General features: G+C 36.1%; 1 protein-coding gene across 1 annotated transcript in view; it reads left to right on the top strand.

Moving 5' to 3' along the window:
* The first annotated feature begins 663 nt into the window (after positions 1–663).
* The window catches only part of LOC127059345 (basic proline-rich protein-like), a 49205-nt gene continuing 26758 nt past the window's right edge, over positions 664–23110 (top strand). Inside the window, exon 1 of the mRNA XM_050971890.1 lies at positions 664–787. Coding sequence (XP_050827847.1) covers positions 664–787 — 124 coding nt within the window. The remainder of the gene's footprint in view (positions 788–23110) is intronic.

The following is a 23110-nucleotide window of genomic DNA, read 5'->3' as shown; positions in this document are numbered from 1 at the left end:
ATTCAAGAAAGCCCTAGGACAATTTCTAAATCAATACTTTCCCCTGAAAGAGGCAGACCTAATTCAAACATTGTGTAACTTTAGATATCTTTTTATCTAAGTTCAAGAGTACCAATTACATGTATTCCAGACAGCTCTTTTCATGGCCTAGCAAAACATCTGAGAATACCACTTTCCTGCACTGGGTACTTTTACTCCATATGCAGAGGTATAATATTGAAATGACTGCTTCCATAAAGCAAGAAGGACACAGACTGAAAACCACCAATCATTTGGGCAGTCATATTAGGAATGTACTCTTTTGATTTTGACCAGCCTTAAGTTTTTATCTGTTCTTTGCCACTGTAATACTATTTCTTTTTCTATAATTTTATTTAATCTGCCTCAGTATTACTTTTTGTATTCCAAAGGCACTTCTTACTAGCAACTTTTACAGATCATAACGTGTTTACGTGGAAATGTTTCAGTAGTTAGAGGTATACAGACCTAGATTCTGTAGAAAAAAAACCCTCTTTGCAGCAGCAGTTGCAGCTGGAGAAGAGAAGAGTCAGAATATGTGAGAGAAATAGCTCTGCAGGCAGCAAGGTCCGTGAAGACAGAGGTAGAGGGGGTGATCCAGGTGCTGGAGCAGAGACTGCCCTGCAGCCTGTGGCCAAGACCACGATGAGATCAGTTATGCCCCTGCAGCCCATGGAGGTCCAGGGGGAGCAGAGATCCACCTCCAGCCTGTGGAACACCCCACACCAGAACAAGCAGATGCTCAAAGAGGACTGTGACCCTGTGGGAAGTCTGTGCTGGAGCAGTCTTCTGGCAGGATCTGTTGACCCATGGAAGGAGTGGGTCACCTAATGCTCTTCTAAGACTAACCCTCTCATAATATTACAGATGGTCTTGAATGCTGGCAAGACTTCAAAAAATACTTTTTTACCAAAGCCAGAGAATATTAAACATCTTGCTCATATCTCTCCATATTGAATTATAGTATTATCTTCAAGAAGTTTCACAGAAGATTAGCATATTTTTGGAAGAATTTGATATAATATTTGTCTGGTTTTATTTGACTAATTTCTGTTTTTTGGGATACTAATAAAGAGATAATTACTCATTATAGACCATAGCAAGTTTTGTATCCAGGAATTGCCTTTAAAAACACAGTAACTCAAAAAATTTAAACTAGTTTCATATAGACTTCTAGAACTTTGTGTATTCTGTGAGTGCCATCTGAGTCATTTAGTCAACCATCCCAGCCATAGATTTTGGTCACTTAGAGCTTTTAATAACAGAACATAATATCCTCAGTCCTGCAATCTTAAGTTCATGCTTAGACCCTTACAGTGTAGAACCTAGTAGGTTTCTTCTGATCTCCAGATCTAACTCTTTGCATTTTTCTGTATAGCTAAACCCAAGAAGAAATAGGATCACCTACAGTACAAGGTGGGAAAAGATGAGAAAATAACCAATGTTGTCATTTAACATGCTTCAGAGTATCACTTGTCTCTGCCTACAAGTTTGAGGAAAAGTATCATCAACAGTTTGACATCTGCAAAACGTTTTAAGGATATAAAATAAACTAACTGTCAGCAGAGGACAAAATCATTCCTTAGCACCCTTCACTTATTGTCATACTTTTTTTTTAATAATAAGAATAGATGTGATGGAGATAGGTTTTAAGGGGCACTAAATGCCAGTTAGAAATAGAATATTTAACTTTGTAGCAATCCTGAAGTAGACCATACAATTTTTTACAGTTTTTGGGGGTTTTAGATATATATCTATATATCTATATATCTATATATCTATATATCTATATATCTATATATCTATATATCTATATCTATATATATATATATAGATATAGATATAGATGATATAGATATAGATATAGATATAGATATAGATATAGATATAGATATAGATATATACACACACACACATACACACAAACACACACATATATACACACTTTTTTTTCCCCCAGAGAAAATATTGTATCTACACAATTTGTTCCATCAAAACAAAAGGTTGCTTCATTAGTGTTCCAGTAACTGTTGAATCCAGAACTTGTTGAGATACAGAGATAAATGGGATAAATGTTTACCTTACAAATGACCGCATTGAAAATCTGCCTCATATATATAAACCAAACTACCTTATACCAGCCCCTTAAATCTCAGGTATTAAATTTTAATTGATTTACAGTTGATTTACAAAGGGGAATAAATAGTTCCTGAGAGAAGAGTAAATATTGATTAGACATTGGAGGTGCCACCAAAAGATGAAGTTCTTCCAGCAAGTTGTAACTCCTGAAAACATATCTGGCTTCATTTGTTTACTATGTGCAGATCTATATGCAGATCTTGCTTGTGTCTGTGTGTGTGTGTGTGTGTGTGTGTGTTGGCACTCAATTTGCTGGGACCTGGAATTGAGCGGGCATCTGATATCACCTGTTTTTGTGTACGTGGGTGAAAGGGAATTAAGCTGCCTGTTAGAGAGGGAGCATCTGGCATCATCTGCAAAGGGGAGAGCTCAAGCTGTTGGAACCATCTGTGGAGAGGAGAGAGATGCACAGAGAGAGATGCAAGATTCAAAGATGAGCATAAAGTACCAAAACTGAAAAGCTGTGCTCTTAAATAGAAAACCTGCTCCAAATGAGTTCTTAATTATTGATAATTTTTGGATGCTGATAGAAAGAGAGGGTGAAGTTTCCCTAGTGACAGAGCCATCCATCTCTGCAGGACATCAGATATCAGGACTCAACACAAATCCTCTGTATGGGGAAAACTGGAAGTTCTCAGAGATCCAAAAGTTGTAACAGGAAAAGCCTTCTGACTTTTATTTTTGAGGATGAAAATGCAGACATGCCAATCATCAACATCCATTTCCAAGTCCCATTCAGACTCCCAATCACTGCTATTGAAATTGGTGCTGCTGAGGTCTTTATGTATACGTAAGCAAGGAAATTTTGCCTCCTCTTTCTTAGTCATATTTAAACTTGTCTTTCTTCAACAAATCTAATTTCTACGTGGGTTTATACACGTCACTGCGGTGTTCATTGCTACAAAGAGCAAACTCACTAATCTTCTTTATTGGAGCTCTCATTTTAAGCAAGATGCTGTCACTTTTAAAACCTCCAAGGATTATTCCCACCTCATCTGCAGTTGCGTATACACATTAAGGGTGAAGATTTCCACTGCTATGCTGGTTGGAATCCTGACTTCTGATTGCCTGTTTATTGCGTTTTTCACACAAACAATGTCATTTTTTTCCTGTTCCCACTTCTGTGCGGAAACAACTTTCAAAAATCCTCACTTCTACTTTAAATCCTTCCTTCGAGCTTGTCTTTGTGGCAATGATAGAAACCACTTGTCAGTGATTAGCCAGCTGGTGTGACCACTGCTCATTGCTCTGGTTACAGCTGTCTTACTGCTATTTCTCTGTTTCCTCTCCATCTGTCTTATCCACCTGCTGTCTCTCATTTCAAACTTAAATTTAAGCTCCCTGGACAAACACTCTCAATTTGTGATGCTTGTACAGTGCCTATCACAGTGTGTCCTTAGCTATAGAGTCTCCTTCCATAGAAACTAATATGCAATAAGCTCTCTGAGAAAGAGGGACGATGCAGGTTCTGCATCTCAGGGTGAATTTACACCATCTGTTCACTGATACAGAAACCTGAGCAAGTTTAAACTCTGCTAGTTGTCTTGGTAAATTATCTGGGAAGTAAGATGAAATAGCATATTTTTAGTTCCAGACTGTTGCAACTGGACCCTTGCCTGAATGGGGGTGTCCATACAGCAGTGGTAAAGGTAAATTTGGGAATATACCCGCTGAAGGAAGGACAAAATCTATACTATAGCATACATACTCATATAAGATGCATGATATTGTGCACAATATTGTACACAATACTGAGGTGCATACACCCTGTTTTCCCTGGAATGTCATTTGCTTTTCACCTGGCCATAGAAGAGGCTGAGTAATAGTCAGAGTATCTCAAAGAATAGAAAGTGGAAACTGTAAAGTTGTTTTAGTTTCACCACTCCAAACTTTTCTTCTGATATTTGGTGGCAGTGTCCAATTTTAGAGGTGCTTAAGGGGTTTAATTAAATTACAGATTCTTTTTTAATTATACTATTATTATTATTAGGTCCTACTAATCCTAGTAATGTTATGAAGATACCTTTCTTTCCTAAGAGGCTTTCCTAATTAAAACCAGGTCTAATTCAAATGCTATGCAACACCATGTAAAAATCCTTATTCAAAAACAATTCAATAATTTCTATTTATTGTAGAATCACATAAACCAGTATGTATGGTTGGGAAAGCACATCTTTGATAAAATCCTGTGTGATATTGGGAAAAACTAGCTGTATAAGATTAAATTTCCTATTGCCTAAAGGCAAATTTGTCTGCTAAAGTTTAGAGAAATTCCATTTACCTTGTTTGTAAATTTGCAGCTATGTAAGAATGAAACATCATGCTTTAAAGCATTATTCAAGTGTTTGGTGCTTGTTTTGGACATCTACATCTTGCACATAAAAGAAGTAGGCTGGAATAAAATAGAGCTGTGAATTTGAGGTACAAAACCTAAACTGCCAGTCTCTGCACAGATTGTCTTATCCTGTTTTATGGTCATCTGCCAAAAGCTTATTTATTTTATATTGAAAATTTCTCAGATTCTGTCCTTAGTGTACCTTCTTAAACTTCAGATATGTGTAACACAACAGCGAGAGATCTAGCAGAGATGTAGTATGAATGAATGGAAACTCATGAACATTATTATTAAGATTCAAAATTATAATATTCTCTGCTTTTATTCCTGATTTCTATGTTATCTTTTCTGAGCAGATAACTTTATTTACATAGTGCTAGAAAGAAAGATAAAGTAAGAATCCAGTCCCAAAGTTTACATAAGTATAGTGAAAAATAATCTGATAAGAAAACTAACAAAGCCAATAGAACAGCTGAAAATTCAGCAAACCAACGAAGCATCAAACTGCCTCTCCCCACTAAAGACCACCCAGGACAAAAGCTTCAGAAATTCTTGGATTATGGCTGTGAACATTTCTTGGCACCTGTTCCCTGGAGCACTTTCTGAATATGAATGTATCCTAGCAGCAACCAGTTTCCCTTCATTGCTTTCCTTCTCCTCTTTTTGTTCCCTTCCTCTTCTTCCCTTGCCTTCCATGCAAAAAAAATCAGACACCACAGACTGAAGTGAAGGAGTGAAGTGGTCCAAGAGATCCCCTGACATGGTTGATTAGGAAACTGCAACCCTCAGGCACTCCACAGTTTGCCCCAGCAGGTAACAGTAAATTGGTACACTGGGGATTAAATCTTTTAGACATAAATGGAGAAAAGCAAAACAAGAACCATAGGCAGAAAAATTATTTGCAAATTCACAAGAGAACTGAGAAATATTTTAAGGCAGCTTTTTCTTTTTTTCTAAACATTGAGGGATTTGCTGTGTAAAAGAAACTCCTTGGTGAAACAATAAATTATCTTGTTTAACCTAAGCTAGTTTTACCATGCCTGTATTTTGGTCCGCTGGAAGGCACTGAGATAAATGCAAGACTGTTTTGATTAAATTACTTTTTATAATATTGTGGTTTTACCTTGGCCAACAACTGAGCCTCAAACAGCCTCCAGTGAGACAGAGGAGAAAATGGGGAGTGAAAAAATGAGAAAACTCAAAGTGGATATTTTAGCAGGTAAAGAAAAGGCATACATGGAAGAAAAAGAAAGAATTAACTCACTGCTTTCCATGGGCATGCCCAGCCCCATTGTTGTGGGGATGGAATGGCTTTGTGCAAGCACTGCTCAATAAGAGTGAAAATATCCCTGTGTTACAAGCACTGTTACCCACACAAATCCAAACCACAGCCCCAAAACAGCTACTGTGGCAGGTAGGAAGGGACTTTTTGTCAGCTAGTGTAGTAATGGAACAAGCCATAATGGCTTTAAACTGAAGGATTTGGATTAGATATTAGGAAGAAAATCTTCACTTTGAGTGTGGTGAGACACTGGAACAGGTTGCTTAGACAAGTGGTAGATGCCCCATCCTTTGGAGTGCTGAAGCTCTGCACAATGTCATCTAGTGGAATGGCTCTGTGCCCATGACAGAAGGGTTGTAAGCAGATGATATCTGAAGGTCCTTTTAACCCAAGCCATTCTATGGTTATTCTACTCTATTTGAGTATTAAAGTACTGAGTATTTAAAGCTAATACTTCTTTAATGGTATATATATTTAAAGGTTTAGACCATTCCCTGCCAAAACACATTTTTTGGGGTTTGGGCTTTATCCTGTGTTGACTTGAAATTTCATAAAATTGATGATTTTACTGGCAAAAAAAAATTTGTTGGTCTTAGCTACTTTTCATTTTAGATACCATAACAAATCTGAACATGTAAGCCAAAGTGTAGTTTCTCTCTGTCTGCTTCCCTCATGTCCTTTAAGAAATTATGCATCCCTTTCTGACATTTAAGGATACTGGCAGAGAAAGTCAATTTCTCCTAAACTGGAAGGGAATTTGCACCAGGAGAACAATTACATAAATTAAATTTGCATAAATCTCAAAAATAAAACACACTCTTTTCCCATCAACTTAAGCAAATATTCTAAACACCTAAAATTTTCAGGTTCACAGTATTTTATCTGTGAGCTGTGGGTGAGAGAACTATTACTTACCTCCAACAGTCAAGTCTGAATTTAATTAATTCCAGCTACTAACTTGTGCGATTGCTACCTTTACTCAGATAGTGGTCAAAACTCCATGGTAACTACTGTCACCCAGAATGCAGCTGCCAAGCAGTCAAAGTTACTTTAATTTCTGTAATAGTTAATATTTCTTCTTTTACACTAGTGCTGCAGCCTCCTTTTTTAATGTCCTTAATAAGCAGGATGATTAAAAAGTCTGTAGTGTCTCTGATTAATCTACACTTTTTCATTACTTTCCAGCACTGTTTGTTTTCTCTATGTTCTGCACCAACAAACTTAATTTCTCTTTTATTTTTTTTTAAGCAACTACAAAAAAAATCCATGTTTTAATAATGTCTCTGAGAGCTCTGTGTTTCTGTTTTTGGGGGTATTTCAAAGTCATTAATTTGCTAAATTAATGTAGGTGGAAAGTACTATGTCTAGTGGCATTTTTTTACAATCTTCTTAAGATAGTAAACCTATTGTGTGGCACAATAATTAAATATAGGGTAAACTGATCTAGGATATTTTAGTTCTCAGGAATCTAATGTTTGAAAGAAATAGTCTGGCCCTGTACATCCCATGAGCTATTTCTATACATGGATACTGTCAATGCCTTCAGTAAGCAGAGCAGATTTCACAGGGTTTACAAGATTCAGAAAACTCCTTCTAGTTTTGCTTTATTACCAAAACCAGGAACCAGAACATAGCACTTCCATTCCTGTACATGGCTGCTCTGACAGTATCTTCCTCCAGGATCTCTCACAAAACACTATAGCAGAAGTCTATTTGCTCTTTTGAGATGGAGATTAATAAACAGTTGAGCCTGTGCTTTAGCATGCAGTTCATGATATGACTTGGTCTTAGAGCAGTATAAAAACATCACAATGATCAAAAAAAAGACTTTTATTACTGTCCAAGGACATTTCAACTGTGATATCAAGAATGCTGGGTGAAACAGTCCATTGTCTGGTTTTGTTGCTGTTTTCTTTCCCGGTATACAGTGTTTAGAAATATAATTCATGTTTCAGTAATTTGTAATGTAGACCTGCAAGCCTTTCATGTTTTGTAGATATGCAGAAATAAGCATTGTTTGTAGTTTGTTGTTTTGAGGGTTTTGAGGGTTTTTTTTTGTTTTGTTTTGCTTGTTTTGGGGCTTTTGTTTTTTTTTCTTCTTTTGTTTTTGTTTTTTGGGTGTTTTGTTGTGGTTGTTGTTGTTTGGGTGTTTTCCTAATTTTGTAACATTTTTCAACCAGGTCTACCCTCAAGTCTACTTGACCAGGAAAAAAAAAATATAACAAAAAACCCCAAAAGAAGAGCACTGAAGAGCAATCAGATTACTAAATGAAGTTTCTTTGTGAAAGGGAGCTACTTCAGATTGTGCTTATATATTTATGTAATTGCAACCACTGACATTTTTAGTTTCTTAACTTTTTATACTTTATACTTTGAAATCACAGACTTTTTATCATTTAGTTACTTTAGCTAAATATTAGACTACTATTTCCCTGTGCCCATGTCCTTATTAGGTGAAAACCCCAACAATATAAAATCAAAAGAATAGCCCCTTTTTATATTAGGTCAAGGCATCTAATATGAAAAATATATTTCTGACTAAAGAAGACAGTCCAATAAAATTTTATTCTATCACTAAGTTCTCTGTCTGATTGGTGGAAGGACATCTGGATTTGTTTTTAATGGTTTTTCTAAAGAGAATAGAAAGACAATAGTAGAAAGAAGAAAAATTGAAAAAAAAAAGAAAAAAGAAAAAGAAAAAAGCTGAGGAAAAAAAAGGAAAAGAAAGAGGAAAATTGAATTCAGTAAGTTCATAGATGTTCTTCATTCTGCAGTTAACTATAAAAGGACCTTGATCATAAAAGCTTCACTTCAGACATATAGAGTTAATTATATGAGTTTTGGAAGAGGATTACAGGTTCTGTAAAGAGGAATAAGCCCCAGAGTTTTGCCACAGAGTAAAAAATTCAAGAATGGATTCTATGAAGTAATCATATCCCAAAGATATTCTTTACAAGTGATATAATTTACCTCAAACATTGCTCAAGGAAGGGTATTTTTCTGACTTGTATTTAGAAATACACAATGGAAATCAACATACTCATAAAATTAAGCAAATAAACCAAGAGTTTTATTTGGGTTTTACACAGTATTTGAGATTTTTACATTTAATGATAATTTTATATCCATGTCATACTAAAACTGTTATTTATATGATTTCTGGTAATTTATATTATTAGTGTAGCCAGGTCAGTATATAATTACTCCTGTTCATTTATCTATATACTCCCTAATTTTTGCTTTCCTCAAACACCATTGTATCTATCAAATTATGATATAGTCATGGCTAGAACCAAAGTTAATTTTCAGATTTTCCCATCTCTTTATTCACATTTATTTTCTCTGAGATGTAGAACTATCTGATAGAAAATAAAACACTTGAGGTTTGAAAGCACCGCTTAAAGTCAGTGTGAACTTTTGCATCTGTATTTGTTTAAAGAGAAAAAAATTATTAAGACCTAAATGGAATGAGATATCTTGTGGGACTATAAATTGTTTGCAGCTTGCTTTTACAAACAACATGCCTGGTAAGCTTGTGTGCTGTTTAAAAATGATGTATTTTACAAATTGAACATATCTTTTGGAGTACTGGAACACAGAGTGCACCTGCAGAGAAACCTTCTGCCTGAATAAGAGGTTATTCCAGCTCTCTGATGTAAAGTAAAATTAAAATTACAGTCAGAAGGAGTCCCAGATGCAGGAGCAAAGACAGCCTGGAGCTATTATTTTTCCCACACTGTTACTGCCTTTCAGAAGGTTTCAATACACAATACCACTGAATGAGAAATGCTTCATTTCCTATGCAAATCAATGTTTTAACATCAGAGCAACTATCCTATTCCACGGAATAACCTTATCTTGACCAGCTAGTAACTCAGCTACTGTAACATGGTTGCTTTGATAAACACAAGTTAGTCTCACCATCCTTTGATTTCAGCTCATTCTCTCCAGCACAGATAAACATATCTATATATAAATACATATAGATATGCAACATATGTGTTAAAATCAGTAATGAGACTGGTCAGTTATTGCTGGTTTTAGCAAATGTAGGATAAACTCAGGAGTGTATAATGAGAGGTTAACTCATATACAGAAGAGTAATGAAGTGTTCGAAGAAAGAAGATACAGAAATACACCAAAACCACCAATATTTCCTCTTGAATATATATTCTAATTCATGGGCAAAGTCCTAATGAGCCAAAAGGAAACTTAAAAATATTGGTAGGCAGATCTTTTCTGACTACACACAATAGCAGATAAGTATCAAATCCTCAAATTAAGAAGTAGAAATCTATGATTAGCATTTAATGCGGTAGTGTCTGTCTGATAGAAGGGTGAAGTACATTCTTTGTCCTATTAGTTGTACAAGTTCATGCTTTCTCATCTACCTGACATGGTCTGGATATTGATGTACAGTTTGAAGTTTTAGCTGAAAGAAAAAGGATAAAGATCAAAATGGAAATTATATAAAAAATACACTCTTGCAGATTTTATTGGAACAATATTTCTTAATTAGTTTAGTCATTGATCTTCTCACGTCCCAGGTTTCAAGAGGTCAGCTTAGGTAAATTAGAGGGACAGTGAAAAAAGGAATTAATTGAAAAAGTTTCTGAGACTATTTCACTTGATCAAAAACACTTTTAGAAACTTGGGTCTAGAAATATGTTGAAAATATTTAAATTCTGATAAGTTATTATTATAATATGATGAGTATTATTATAATGGCACAGAACTGTAGATCCTTTGAGGCTGAGATATATATTGACGTAGATCTAAACGTAGAGATAGACAGATACACAGATGATAAAGTAATAACTCCCATAGCAAGGCACCTTCAGAAGAACTGAAATAAAGTATCATCCATATAAAGAAAGGAGTTCCACTTTAGGAGAAAAACAAATGCCAAAGCAACATAAGAAATGTGAAAAAGAAGAGAGACCTGCCTAAATCAGCATTCTGGAATCACTTCTTCAGTGACAGTGATCTTCCTCACAAGTACATTCTCACAGCTGATTCCACGTGGAGAGTGTGAAAGGCATAAGAAATGTTTTAATTGGTGACTATTATGCCTCTTCCAAAAGGTACAGCTTCAAGGCAGAGAAGGTTCAGTTTCCTTTTGGTAGGGAATGAAAAAGTGGCAGAATGCTAGTAAAGAGAAAATTTTAAATGTCTGTGAAATTCTAAAACTGTGTCATGATCAGATTAATTTCTACAGACTGCAAATTGCTCTGGGCTGAAAATGAGAGCATTTTATTCAAATGTGTAATAGAAAGTGTTTCTTATGTTTGTACTGCTAGGTTTTTGGTCTTCTCTTGCTGTATGTGGTACCAAGGGAAAATAAACACAGAATTCACATCTGGGGACTAATTGGACTAATCTGAAGTAAACCAAGTGTTGCTCCTTCTAAATGCTTGTGTGAATAAATAAAAAAGAAGAAAGAAAAATAAGCTAAAGAAAAGGTTTTTACTTCCTGTTGCCATCCTCAATGGTACTCACAAATCAGAAGCACTCTTTTGTTTTTAACTGGGGTGGCACTACTTCTGGAAACATTTAATTTTATTGTCATGAACATCTCAAATTTACTTTTCTGACATCTGTGTAGTGGCATAAAAAAAAAAAAAAAACAACCAAAAGAAGCATAAGGAGTAAGAAATATATTTTAAAAAGAGGGGCATTGTAGGAATATGACTAACTTAAAGGATTAATTTTATTATTTCCCAGTAATTAATCAAATATGAAAATTTTACATAGTCCATTCTTTAAAAAATGTATGAAAAAATTGTGGGTTTTTTGTTTGATTGTTTGTTTCCCATTTCAACAGAAATCCAGTGATTGTTTGACTTCTAAATTATAGTTGCTAAAATGAGTACTATATTTCTTACACCTTTATATCATGGCTTTCTTATATAAAAATTCCTAAGTGAAGTGAACATCAATGTCCATTTCTTGAAAAAATGTTACTACGTTATGAAGAAAAAAACACATGGCTAACTAAACAAAAAGGACCCCCACAACAACAACCCCCACTGGCCAATTGTTTTTTATCATAAGTAAATGAAACTAAAGTCTTTTAAACCACTCTATCTTTAAACTCTTTTCACACTGTGCTATTAGGGCCTCCACTTTTCCTGTAGGGAATGCTTTCTTTTCTCTATTTTCCAGCTAAGGCTCCCTTTCTCTAATTCAGATTAAGAAAAGAAAAGACAGAGATAGAAAAGTATAATTGACTTAATTTATTTTAATTAACTGCAAGAGAATGGAGACAATTAGTTAATGCATTGTAATGAATTGAATTATGAAATTAATTTCTCCCACTGGGAGGAAATGATCCCTGTAATGGGAAAAGTAGGTATGGAACCAAAAAATAAAAGAGCAGATTGCTTTTTCTCCATGTTAGGTTGACCAATCCAAAGCAACTAGAATTCTAGAGATGTACTCTGTGGTGGCATTCGATGTCTTGCAGGTGAAGCTTGTTTGGTGTGTTCTAGGGGAAGGCACTGCCCTAAACTTACTGAATGTGGACAAATTCCTTATTTCTGGTAATTAATGTCAGCCTTAATTTAGCTTTTAATGTATAGAAGTCAGTAATGAAGTCATCTGTGGCTCTAAGCGAAATCCTGAAATATCTCTAAGTGAACCAGTGAAAGAAATTTATATTTTAAAGAAAACAGAGAACCTCATCCGAGTCCTTTTAGAGCAACATCACACTCTGAAAAAAACCAAGCCAATTTATATATTACAATAAAAGAACATCAATTGTATTGATCTTGACTGTTTAACCATGTTATTGAAAATTGAGATCTGCATCTGAGTGAGCTACCATAATAAGTCAAAATAACTTCATTTAGATTTTCTACTTTTTCCAAGAGAAGCAAGTTGGAATGTTTTAAGCACTATTAAATAACTTTAAACATATTTTAAATAACTGAAAAAATTCTTACTTTTTGAGTATATAAATAATTTTTCTGGGAAAATCCATTAAATTTTGAGTCTAATATTTTAAGTTTTGTCCTTTTTCTAAATTTTATTTTTCTGTGTAAATCCTGGTGAACAGAAGAAAAAGATCTCTTACATCAGTATCATATTTTTTTTTCTTGTATTATTTAATGTGTTTTGATAATTTAATGCAACAGGAAAAACAGATGAGGTCACAACATTACTTTCATAATGCAGTGCCAGTTGAATTCCTGTAAAACTACAAATCCTACATCAACTCAGAGTAAATATTAAATCTAATTGTTACTGCTAGGTACTAGCATGCATTTTGCTACAATCATCTTTCTCTTACTTCTTAAGCTAAGAAGCTATTAAGTCCTCCAGTTGCATGTTGCTTGATGGTGGTGGATGATTTTGAGACTGAAAGAGTCAGTTTGTTTAAAAATACAGTGGTTTTTTTAACTTTGGGAGCACAAAACTTCTGCAAGTCTCTGGTGTAGAGGGTTGAACTAGAATCTTTTATGAAATTCAAGACAGTGTAAAGAGTCTTGAAAGGAAAGGAAAGGGAAATGCCTGAAAAATACATAACATGTATAAAAATACCTGAAAAATTAATACCTGCTGGTTTATTCACTGCTTAAAAAGAGAACCTCTTTGCTGTTATTGTTTTCTATTGCCATGGGATGTAGGCAACACTTTTAATACAATTCCACATATAATTCTTTTAACTTTCAATTACTTTAATTGAAAAAAATATCATACTGTCAGCATAATCATAGGAACGCAACTGACAATCAATTTCATATTAAAGAACTGTCTCATTCATATCAGCTACAGAGGAATGTCAGCCAGTACTCCAAGGACTGCATTGCTGCACCCACCACAGGGTACCTACAGCACAGAGCAAAACCAGTGTGTAACCCTCCTAATGCCCTTCAGACTGTTTTCTACTTTCTATCAATTTATCACAAATAAATTGAGTCCAGAGCCACATCAGAGAAAGTTTTCTGCTTTTATGCATGAGATTAATTTCATATGGAGAGCAAAAAATAAAATGTGAGATTTGTAGAAAGTAACTCAAATAATTTCCAAAAGAAATGATGAAACTTTGGTGGAGTGTGTTACATTGGGATTTAGCTAGATGGTGCTAAAAGCTACTTATGTATTGCTTAGGCTAATGTGACCAAAGACAACAGTATTTTAGGTCACAGGTGAGGATAAATGGGATTATTTTATTTGACTGGCATTTTGATGGTTGCTGTTGGTGAGAGGAGTAGGATTCCTTAAGTAAAGCAAAATATCTTTAGTGGAGAGACAGTGGAAAAATACAGCACTGAAAGAAACAGTTCTTTGCATAAAGATTGTCAACTGAGCAGTGAAAGACCTGAAGATCTCTTGAGATTTCAGAGGAGATGTCTATAATGGTAGCCTTGAGGAGATAACTGCTTCCTGTATGTTTTAATTACATAAATCTAATTTTGGTACTTAGGCATATAAGTTCATGTTCAATTTTCTATCAAAAAAAGATGCAGAGACTATCAAATTATCAAAAAAAAATCTTCCTGATCATCAAAACCAGCATGTTTTTCATAGGATTGACATGAGTGACACAAAATAAGGAAAGAATATTCAAAACATTTGGAAACAAAAAAAAATTCCTTCAGTTGAAATAAAAGTACATAGATGATAAAAATCAAAGGAAAATTAAATATAAGTTAGCCATTATATTAAAATAAACAAAACCCAAATTAATCCCCAAAACAACAACAAAATTGGATTCTCACTACCTCTTAGTAATGCACACTGCTGTCATTTTATGGACATATAATTATATGCAGAAGATTATTGATGCAAAAACATATTGATGCAGAACTTGTTTGAATAAAAAGTACCAGACCTGTTGTGGTATAATCACATCCCAATCAAAACCTTTATCTTTGCAGAAGAGCATGCCTCAGCTACATGTTCTTTTGCAGAGCTCTGTTTTAAAGAGGGCTATTACTGGTGTTGGCAGCAGTCAGTATTCCTTGTGCTCGCGCTGTCACTTAGATATTCTGCTCAAGATTCTTTAGTCTTAAACTAGTCAGACTTCTCAAGCAGAACAGAGTAAAAATCAATCAGCAGTACACTAAATAGTGTACTGCAGTTGGAAATTTCCTGCCACAGTGTCTTTCAGCAGAAAAAAATATAATTATGATAGGGAAAATTGTGCATGAAATCTACGTGATAGAAGAAAATGGAAGTGTGAACTTATACACCTAGGAAAAACTGAAACAGCTTAGGCAGAAAGAATTCATTTCCAGCTTTTTCTCTCCCTTCGAAGAAAGAGATTATTTGGTTCAAACCAAAATGTTCACTTGGCATGATCCTGACTAGAGGAGAAGTTTGGATTAGATCTACTCTAAACTCTATTCTCAGGAGCTGCAATAGTCTCTCATACGCCCATAGAGAGCGTTAAGCTTTTTCTTCTGGGAGAATATGTAGAAGATGGTGGAGCAGGCCACAGCTTGTTGACAACTGCATTATTTCTTAGAAAAGGATTGTCAAAAAAAGACCTAAGAGAATTAATTTTGTCCATTTAAATAGAACTTCTTATTCAAAATTTCACACCCAGTTTTCAGCAGGGGAAAAGTGGTTGTCTTGGTATGTGTAAAACAGTGTGCAGAGTTTTCTGATCACCAACTATGTTATGTTGGTTTAATTTAAATTAACATTTTCTCCTCACTATACTTTTTTACTTATTCCAGAAAATGTTATGTAAATAAATATTTTGCAACAAAAGCCAGCATATCAAATTTTATAATTTACTTTAATTCTTTTTTTTCCTTAAGGGAATGCAGAAATCCAAACCAGTTCTCCTGTTGAGATTTACTTTAAACAGCTATTTTCAATTCCGAACTTATCTCTCTCACATGCACGCTCTCCTTTGCTTGCTCTTTTTTTTCTTCCTAACATTTTTACTTTTCCTCCAAAAACAAAGGAGATAAAAGCTACACTATCCTGTGAAAGTAATATAAATTCCACTAATTGGATTTCTGGTCAGTTTTTATACATATACAAACATGTAGTCCAAAAGAAAAAAGCTTTTTTTTAGCAAAATTAGTTTTAGGAATAGGTTCTTTAGTTAATTAGGTGTTATCCAAACTTCACACATCAATTGATACCAGTGGCATCATTTAGTACCAGTATCTTTGATGTAGATATAATGTAATTTGGAAATACAGTCTGAATATACTGAGAGCATACATAATCATGTCACAGTGAGAACAGTTCTAGTATTCATTTGAAGATCAGTAATTTCTGACTTAATCTTCTGAAAACATCCTTTGGGTTTTCAGTGACATTGAGCAAGAAACTATTGGAACAGATTTCAGCAAGATGCTTCCATTTTGTTTATAAGGAAATTCTAGTCATGACAAGTAGCTTCAGCACTGAATGGGGTTATAAAAAGGCAAGATTTATGTAAATCCTAAGCTCATTCCTATTGCCCTATTCCTTCAAAGAACAGGTATTGCTCTATTGAAGTTTCTGCAAGTTCAGCAGAGACCTCCCACTACTGCAGGTAAATCAGGAATACATGAAAAGACTTCAAGTATCATCACTTAAACTATGAAAACTTTTTTCCTACTCTTTCAGTTCTTTTTCACGTCATAGTCAAAATTGAGAGAACAGATCATCATGACAATTCCTAGACTGTCAATTTTGCAATTCAAGATATGCAAATAAAACTGTCTTTGTAGTTATATTTTCACTTTCTAATCAAAAGACAGATAGACGTGTTTCTCTCTTTTCAACATTTAATGTTTCCAGGAAAGAAAAAGCATGGGGATTCTTCTCCCCATTCACCACTGAAGGAGAATACACAACTCCTTGGAGCAGGAGCATTAGATTGCAGTCTTATACTTTTGCAAGAGGAAAAAACTCGTATTTTTAACCAGTAAGAAGTGATACCTCAGCCACACAATCTCTACTTAATAACACTGATTAGTCAGAATGATTTTGGACCACCAATTCCAGTCTTTTTCAAAAAAAAACCACTATGTCAGGTAATTTCTTAGCCTCCTCAGTAGAATTTTAAACTGCAGTAATTCTCATGCAGTTTAGAGAACCTAATCAAAATTTGTATTTGACATGACAACACCAATCCATGAGCAATTAATTTTATTTTTCTGATCTGGAACACTGACAGTGATATCAGCTCCTCTTCATTTCCAGCTGAATGAGTGGTGTTTAACTGCTTAGTTGAGTTAGTAGGTTTAGTCTGGTGCTGGTAACATGTATTTCAGCAGAGGCATTTGTATTTCTCTAGTGGGTTGTGCAACTTGCTCTGCTCATGAAATTAGACTGCTGTCTATGCCTGAGAGAATTCATTTAAAGTTGGTTTGATTATGTCTAGACTGAACCACAGCCAGTGAAGCATAAAATGATTTCAGAAAAAGTTTTGACTTAATAGCTTTCTGGTGAAAATGTTTTCACAGTCACTTGGCCATGAACTAATTGCTGTATTAAAAAGGAGTCCCTGTCCTAGACACAGCAGGAATGTGAAGCCCATCAATTAATCTGAAACATGCATATCCATCTGACTGTGTATCAACAGAAGCAAATAGGAGAAAGAAATTTCTATGGTGACCAGTAGGAAAAAAAAAATTGTGAGGGTTTTGGGTTGTACCTGGTTAAAGAGATTTTGATGCATGAGAATTGTGAGACTAAAATATGTGGCAAAGGACAGATTCTGTTTGGAGTTCACACTTCAGTTCCTGAAGTCAGCTGATTCAGTTGTGAGAATTCCTATTAAATTTATCTTTGGATTTTCTAGAGAGAAAAAAAGAAAAAAAAACCTTCTAGAGAGCATTAAACTTACTTGCCCTGAGCTATCAAGACAATTTGCACATTTGCTTCAAAAATAGCCAGCATTTTGGAATATATGTCAATTCGTTATTACCATGTGGTAGTTCTGACAATGATGCCAGATGTCTGGGTAACAAAGCATGAGCCTTATGAATGTTTTAAGTGGAAAGAACAGAATGAGGACATTAAAATTTAGCTATACACACATGCTCTGTGTGTGGCCAAGGAGCTGGATAGAAACTTCTTTTCTTACAACAGGTGTTCCACCAGACACCGCTGCTGCTCACAGGGTACCAGAACTAAGTTTAGAAATTCCTGTATTGCAACTGTTTCCAAGAAAAGATTCCTGAGAGAATTGGTTCACTCTCAGTAGCTGAGGTCTTATAGAAAGAAAAAAAAAAATCACTCTTCTGTCAGTAGGGGGATGAAAACTCATCAGCAAATTGATAATTTCAATGAAAGGACAATTTTCTAAAATTCAGGCCACTCTTTTAGGTAACTTTTTCGGTTTTGAGAAACATCTGTTTATTTCTACAAGATTTAGGCCTCGTGGTTTCATGCATCTGTATGAAAAAAAAAAAATGAACCAAACCAAATCAAACTAAAAAATTCAAAATCAACCAACCAAACAAAACCCCCCAAACCAAACCATCTTTCTGAAAAAAAAAAAAAAAAAAAACCAAAAAAAAAAAAAACCAAAAAACCCACTCCAAAAACCCAAATAAAAAATCCCTAAACATGCTGCAGCCTGTATGACACAAGTTTCAAGGCAAGTTTCAAAATTTCAGTTGCAATGTGTCAGTGGTTTTAAAACCACCTAACTGAGAAAGCAAAGGCTTATAATGACCATGTATTTTTTATCCCAAAAATACTTTTCAGCCTAGGCTGATCAAAATATCTCAATCAGCATGTCAGGACTCTGTAAAGAAATGTTTTATCAGTTCCAAATTTTGCAGATGCTGAAGAAAAACAAAATAAAAATCTCTGACATTTTGCATTAAATTCCAGGAGGTAGCTCAATTATCTCCTCTTGGAAGAAAGATTTTCTGTTAACTCTAAGCAATAGGTTATATCTTCTGGAGAGAAACCTATTTATTATTCTCTCAATGTCAAAGACATAAATCTCAAGAAACATTTTTAATGAAAACAAACCAAAACCACTGCATTTAATTCCAGTTTCTGCTGTTAAACTATTTATTCAGATCATGTCACCTGTCTTTACCCTCATTTTGTCAAAACATTCTGACAGAAAGAGAATACCTTTGGGACATACCTGATGTTATGGAATTAGTTAAAGAAAGGTTGGTGGGTGTATACTTGTTATGTTCTTAGGGTGGAGGGATAAGCATGTACTCAAAATTTGCTTTCCAGGTGATTCTGAGCTTATTCTTTTCTGAAGAAATATTTCTACCATCAAGCTATTAAAACACAGCACAAAAGAGTGGGACAGGAATGTGCTGAACAAATGAGGAAGATCAGCTGTTATTAATTAGTATGACTGTGCATATTAAATTTTTCTATTGTGGTAGAAATTTGTGAGAAAGGAAAATTATACAAACAACACAGAGCACTGCTAAACAAATTGATCAACTCATTCTATCATTCTTTTGATAAAGGAGAACACTAACTGATGTTAGTGCACTAACACTAATGTTAGGGCCCTGAATATCCTAGTAGATTGTAATGGTCCTAACCACCTTTCCTAGGACCCCTTCCCTTTCACTCCACACGGGTGAAGAGCACTATTCCTGGTCAAGTCTATGCCTCCTGTCCTGGTCTGAGATGTGCTGCACCTATACCTGTGTTCAGATGTCTTTCCTGCTCATGCTGAGATGGTTGGAATGACCTGAACCAGACTTCGCACCTTGCCTAAGCTGATGGTTCCTGCACTGTTTTTTTGTGCCCTCTTGCTACCACCAGCTTGGTTCCACACTCTCTGCCTTTGCTGCGGCACTACACCATGGCTCAGGTTATCTGTGGCTGAACTAGTGCTGCCTTCCCTCTTGAAACAACCCTCTTTCTGCTCCTCCCTGACACATATCTAGATATCAAGAAATTTTCAGTTTGAGATTGTGTTTTTATTTCTCATACCTCAAACTGACACAAATAATATTACCATAATTTAAACCTTGTTCACTTCATGGATTCCATGTGGGATTATTGTTAAACTGGTGGTGTTTCATTTTGGGGCTTGGTTTTCCTCTTAATATTTTTTGAAGAGAAGAGAGAGAAGAGAAGAGAAGCAGAAAGAGAGAGAGAGAGAGAAGAGCCGAGAAGAGAAGAGATAGAAGAGAAGGGAGAAGAGGACAGAGAGCGAAGAGAAGACAAGAGAAAGAAGAGAGAGATAGAGAAGAACGAGAAGACGACTAGAGAATAGAGAACGAAATAAAGAAGAGAGAGACAGAGAAGAGAGAGCATACGATCTCCGCTCCTCTCCGCACTCTCCTCTCCTCCCTCCCGCCTCTCCTCTCACCCTCCCTCCTCCCTCTCCTCTCCTGCCTCCTCTCTCCCTCCTCTCCGCTCCTCTCCCCTCCTCTCTCGCCTCTCCTCTCCCAGCCTCCCCTCCCTCTCCGCTCCTCGCCTCTCCTCTCCTCAGAACTTCAGAGTTCTTTGACGGGACCCACAGTGATGTTATCACCCAGCTGCCTGACAAGCTCAGGACTGACCAAAACATAAGTGTGCTTTTAAGGACATTGTCCAAATCCCTCTTAGACATGGACTGTTTTGGGTCATTAACCACCTCTCTAGAAGGTCTGTTCCAATGATGAACCACCTTCTTGGCAAAGAAATGCTTCTTAATGTGCAGTCTGAACTTCTTGTGGTGCAGCTATGAACCACTTCCATGTGTCCTATCACTGGATACCAAGGAGAAGAGCTCAGCACCTCCCTCTCCACCTCTGCTCCTCAGGAAGATGTAGAGAGCAGCGACAACGTTCCCCAGCCTCCTTGTCTCTGAGCCAGACAAATCCAAAATCCCTAGCCACTCTCCAGGGAACATTCCTACCATCACTGACACCAGCTTTCTTGTCCTCATCAGGATGCATTCAAGTACCTTTTATATTAGGTAAGAAAAAAAAGGACATCTTTTAGGAAAAAGACATCTTTTAAGAAAAAATTTGCATTCCTTTTGATCATGCTTTTCATGTATTCTCCCTTTCAAGTTGTCCTAGGGTGACTGTTATCCCCATTCGTGTGTATGTAATTTATGCTGGATATTATGTTCTGTGCCTTTAAGACTGGCAGAGTGAGAGTTTGTTTTGGGCCTCCTATCAGCTACTCGGCGGGACATACAGATAGCACCAGAGCATGTTGCGGCTTCTCTGCTTTTTGCCCTGCTTTTTGCTCTCGCTCTTGCTTCTGCTTCGCTTCTGCTTTGCTTGCTCTTGCTTCTTTCCCCCCTTCTCATTAGTTACCTTAGCTAAACAGTCCAAATTCCTTTCTGGACTGTTCTCCCCCCCCCCCCCCCGTTGGACCTGCTGACTGCTCCGGACTGGGATTCAGAACACCGAGAGAGAGAGGTTACACCTTGTGGCTGCAGCAGCTGCCTCAACACCGGAGGACTGACAACAGCAAACCCCAGGAGAGACTTTTCTGAATTTGTCATCTTTCTCAGAGCAGTGGAAGAGTGGTGTCATCCGGTATTGTTCATTGTGTGTGCTGGGGGGTGCTGTGCTTGTCAAATAAACAGGTTCTTTCCACCTCTCTCCGAGGAATTCTTCCTGAACCAATTGGGGAAGGGGCCTGTGGGTTTGCTTTTGGAGAAGCCCTTTTTGGGGATTCTCTCCAAATTGGCCCTAAACCAGGACAATATTGGCGCCCAATGTGAGGCTCGAGAGAGAGTGGAGAGACCCTGTTTTGAGTGCATTTTGGTTACCATTATTCTGTTCAGTGTAAAGCAGTTAATAGACATGCTTTTTGAATTCATAATGTCTATTGGGGGAAGGCTTGCATGCATTTCTGGTCCCTAAGGTTTTTTGAGATCTTAATACCTCTATGGTCCCTTGGTTTGTTTTCTTATCCAGAAATAGCTCTTGTATTGTCTCTAATACGTAGCTTTTACAGCAGAGGGGCAGTGACCAGAGTAGCTATCCTGCTGGGCTTGGTGGTAATAGCTTGCAAGAAGTTTGTAAACATGCTGGGGTCTGCTCCAGGTGTGAATGGTTCATGGCTATGGTTATGCATCCAGATTGTTAGAGGAAGAGCAGGGGGTGAGGCTTTTCAGCCTTTGCTTTCCTTCTTCTCCTCTGAATCTGTTGCATCGCTTTTGGAGAATGTTCAGTTTCCCCTGAATGTTAAAGAGACCATCTTTCTAGTACTCAATCTGGTAAGCTTGCTCTATATAGTCTGCTGCATCTCTAGAATGAGGGCTGAGATTTCTAGCCGGGCTGATGAGATCCCTGACTCAGGAATAGACCCAGGTGTGGAAAATCCTAAGTGGTGTGGGAAATGGGAGAATATGGGCCAAATCCTGAAGGAATTCCTGACCCTATAGTCTGGGACTTTCCCCCATGATTCAAAGTCAGACCCAGTTGAGGTGGGGACATATCTGAAAGAGAAGTCCCCAGGATGGCGTTTATTTATGCCATGTAGATTAATTTCATGATGGAGAGCAAAAATAAAATTGTGAGATTTGTCGAAAGTCACTCAAATAATTCTAAAAGAAATGATTTAAACTTTGGTGGATGTGTTACATTGGTATTTACTAGATGGTCAAAAGCTACTTAGTATTTGCTTAGGCTAAGTGCCAAGACCATTATTTATGTCACAGTGGGCTAATGGGATTATGTTTATTTGACTGGCATTTTGATGGTTGCTGTTGGTGAGAGAGTAGGATTTCCTTAAGTTAAACAAAAATATTCTTTAGGTGAGAGACAGTGGAAAAATACAGCACATAAATAAATCATTTCTTTGCATAAAGATTGTCAACTTGTCGTGAATACCGGAAGATCTCTTGAGATTCAGAGGATAATTCTATATGGTAGCCTTCTGAGATCTGCTTCCTGTATGTTTTAATTACTAAATCCTCATTTTTGTAACTTAGCAAAAGTTCATGGTTCAATTTTCTATCAAAAAAAGAATGCAGAGACTATCAAATTATCAAAAAAAAAATCTTAGTCCTGATCCTCAAAACCAGCATGTTTTTTCATAAGATTGACCTGAGTGACACAAATAAGGACAGAATATTCAAACATTTGGAACAAACAAAAATTCCTTCAGTTGAAATAAAGTACATAATGATCAAAATCAAAGGAAAATTACATATAAGTTAGCCATTATTTAAAATAAACAAACCAACCCAAATTTAATCCCAAAACACACAAATTGATTCTCACTACCTCTTAGTAATGCACCGCTGTCATTTATGGACATATAAATTATATGCTAAGATTATTATGCCAAAAACATATTATGCAGAACTTGTTTGAATAAAAAGTCCCAGACCTGTTGTGGTCTAATCCCTCCAATCAAACCTTTATCTTTGCAGAATAGCATGCCTCAGCTACAGTTTCTTTGCGAGCTCTGTTAAAGAGGGCTTAGTACTGGTGTTG

This window comes from Serinus canaria, chromosome 3 (assembly GCF_022539315.1).
Source record: "Serinus canaria isolate serCan28SL12 chromosome 3, serCan2020, whole genome shotgun sequence".
Classification (NCBI taxonomy): Eukaryota; Metazoa; Chordata; class Aves; order Passeriformes; family Fringillidae; genus Serinus; species Serinus canaria.
The sequence above is the reverse complement of the archived record's forward strand: the minus strand, read 5'-3'. Positions and strand labels throughout refer to the sequence as shown.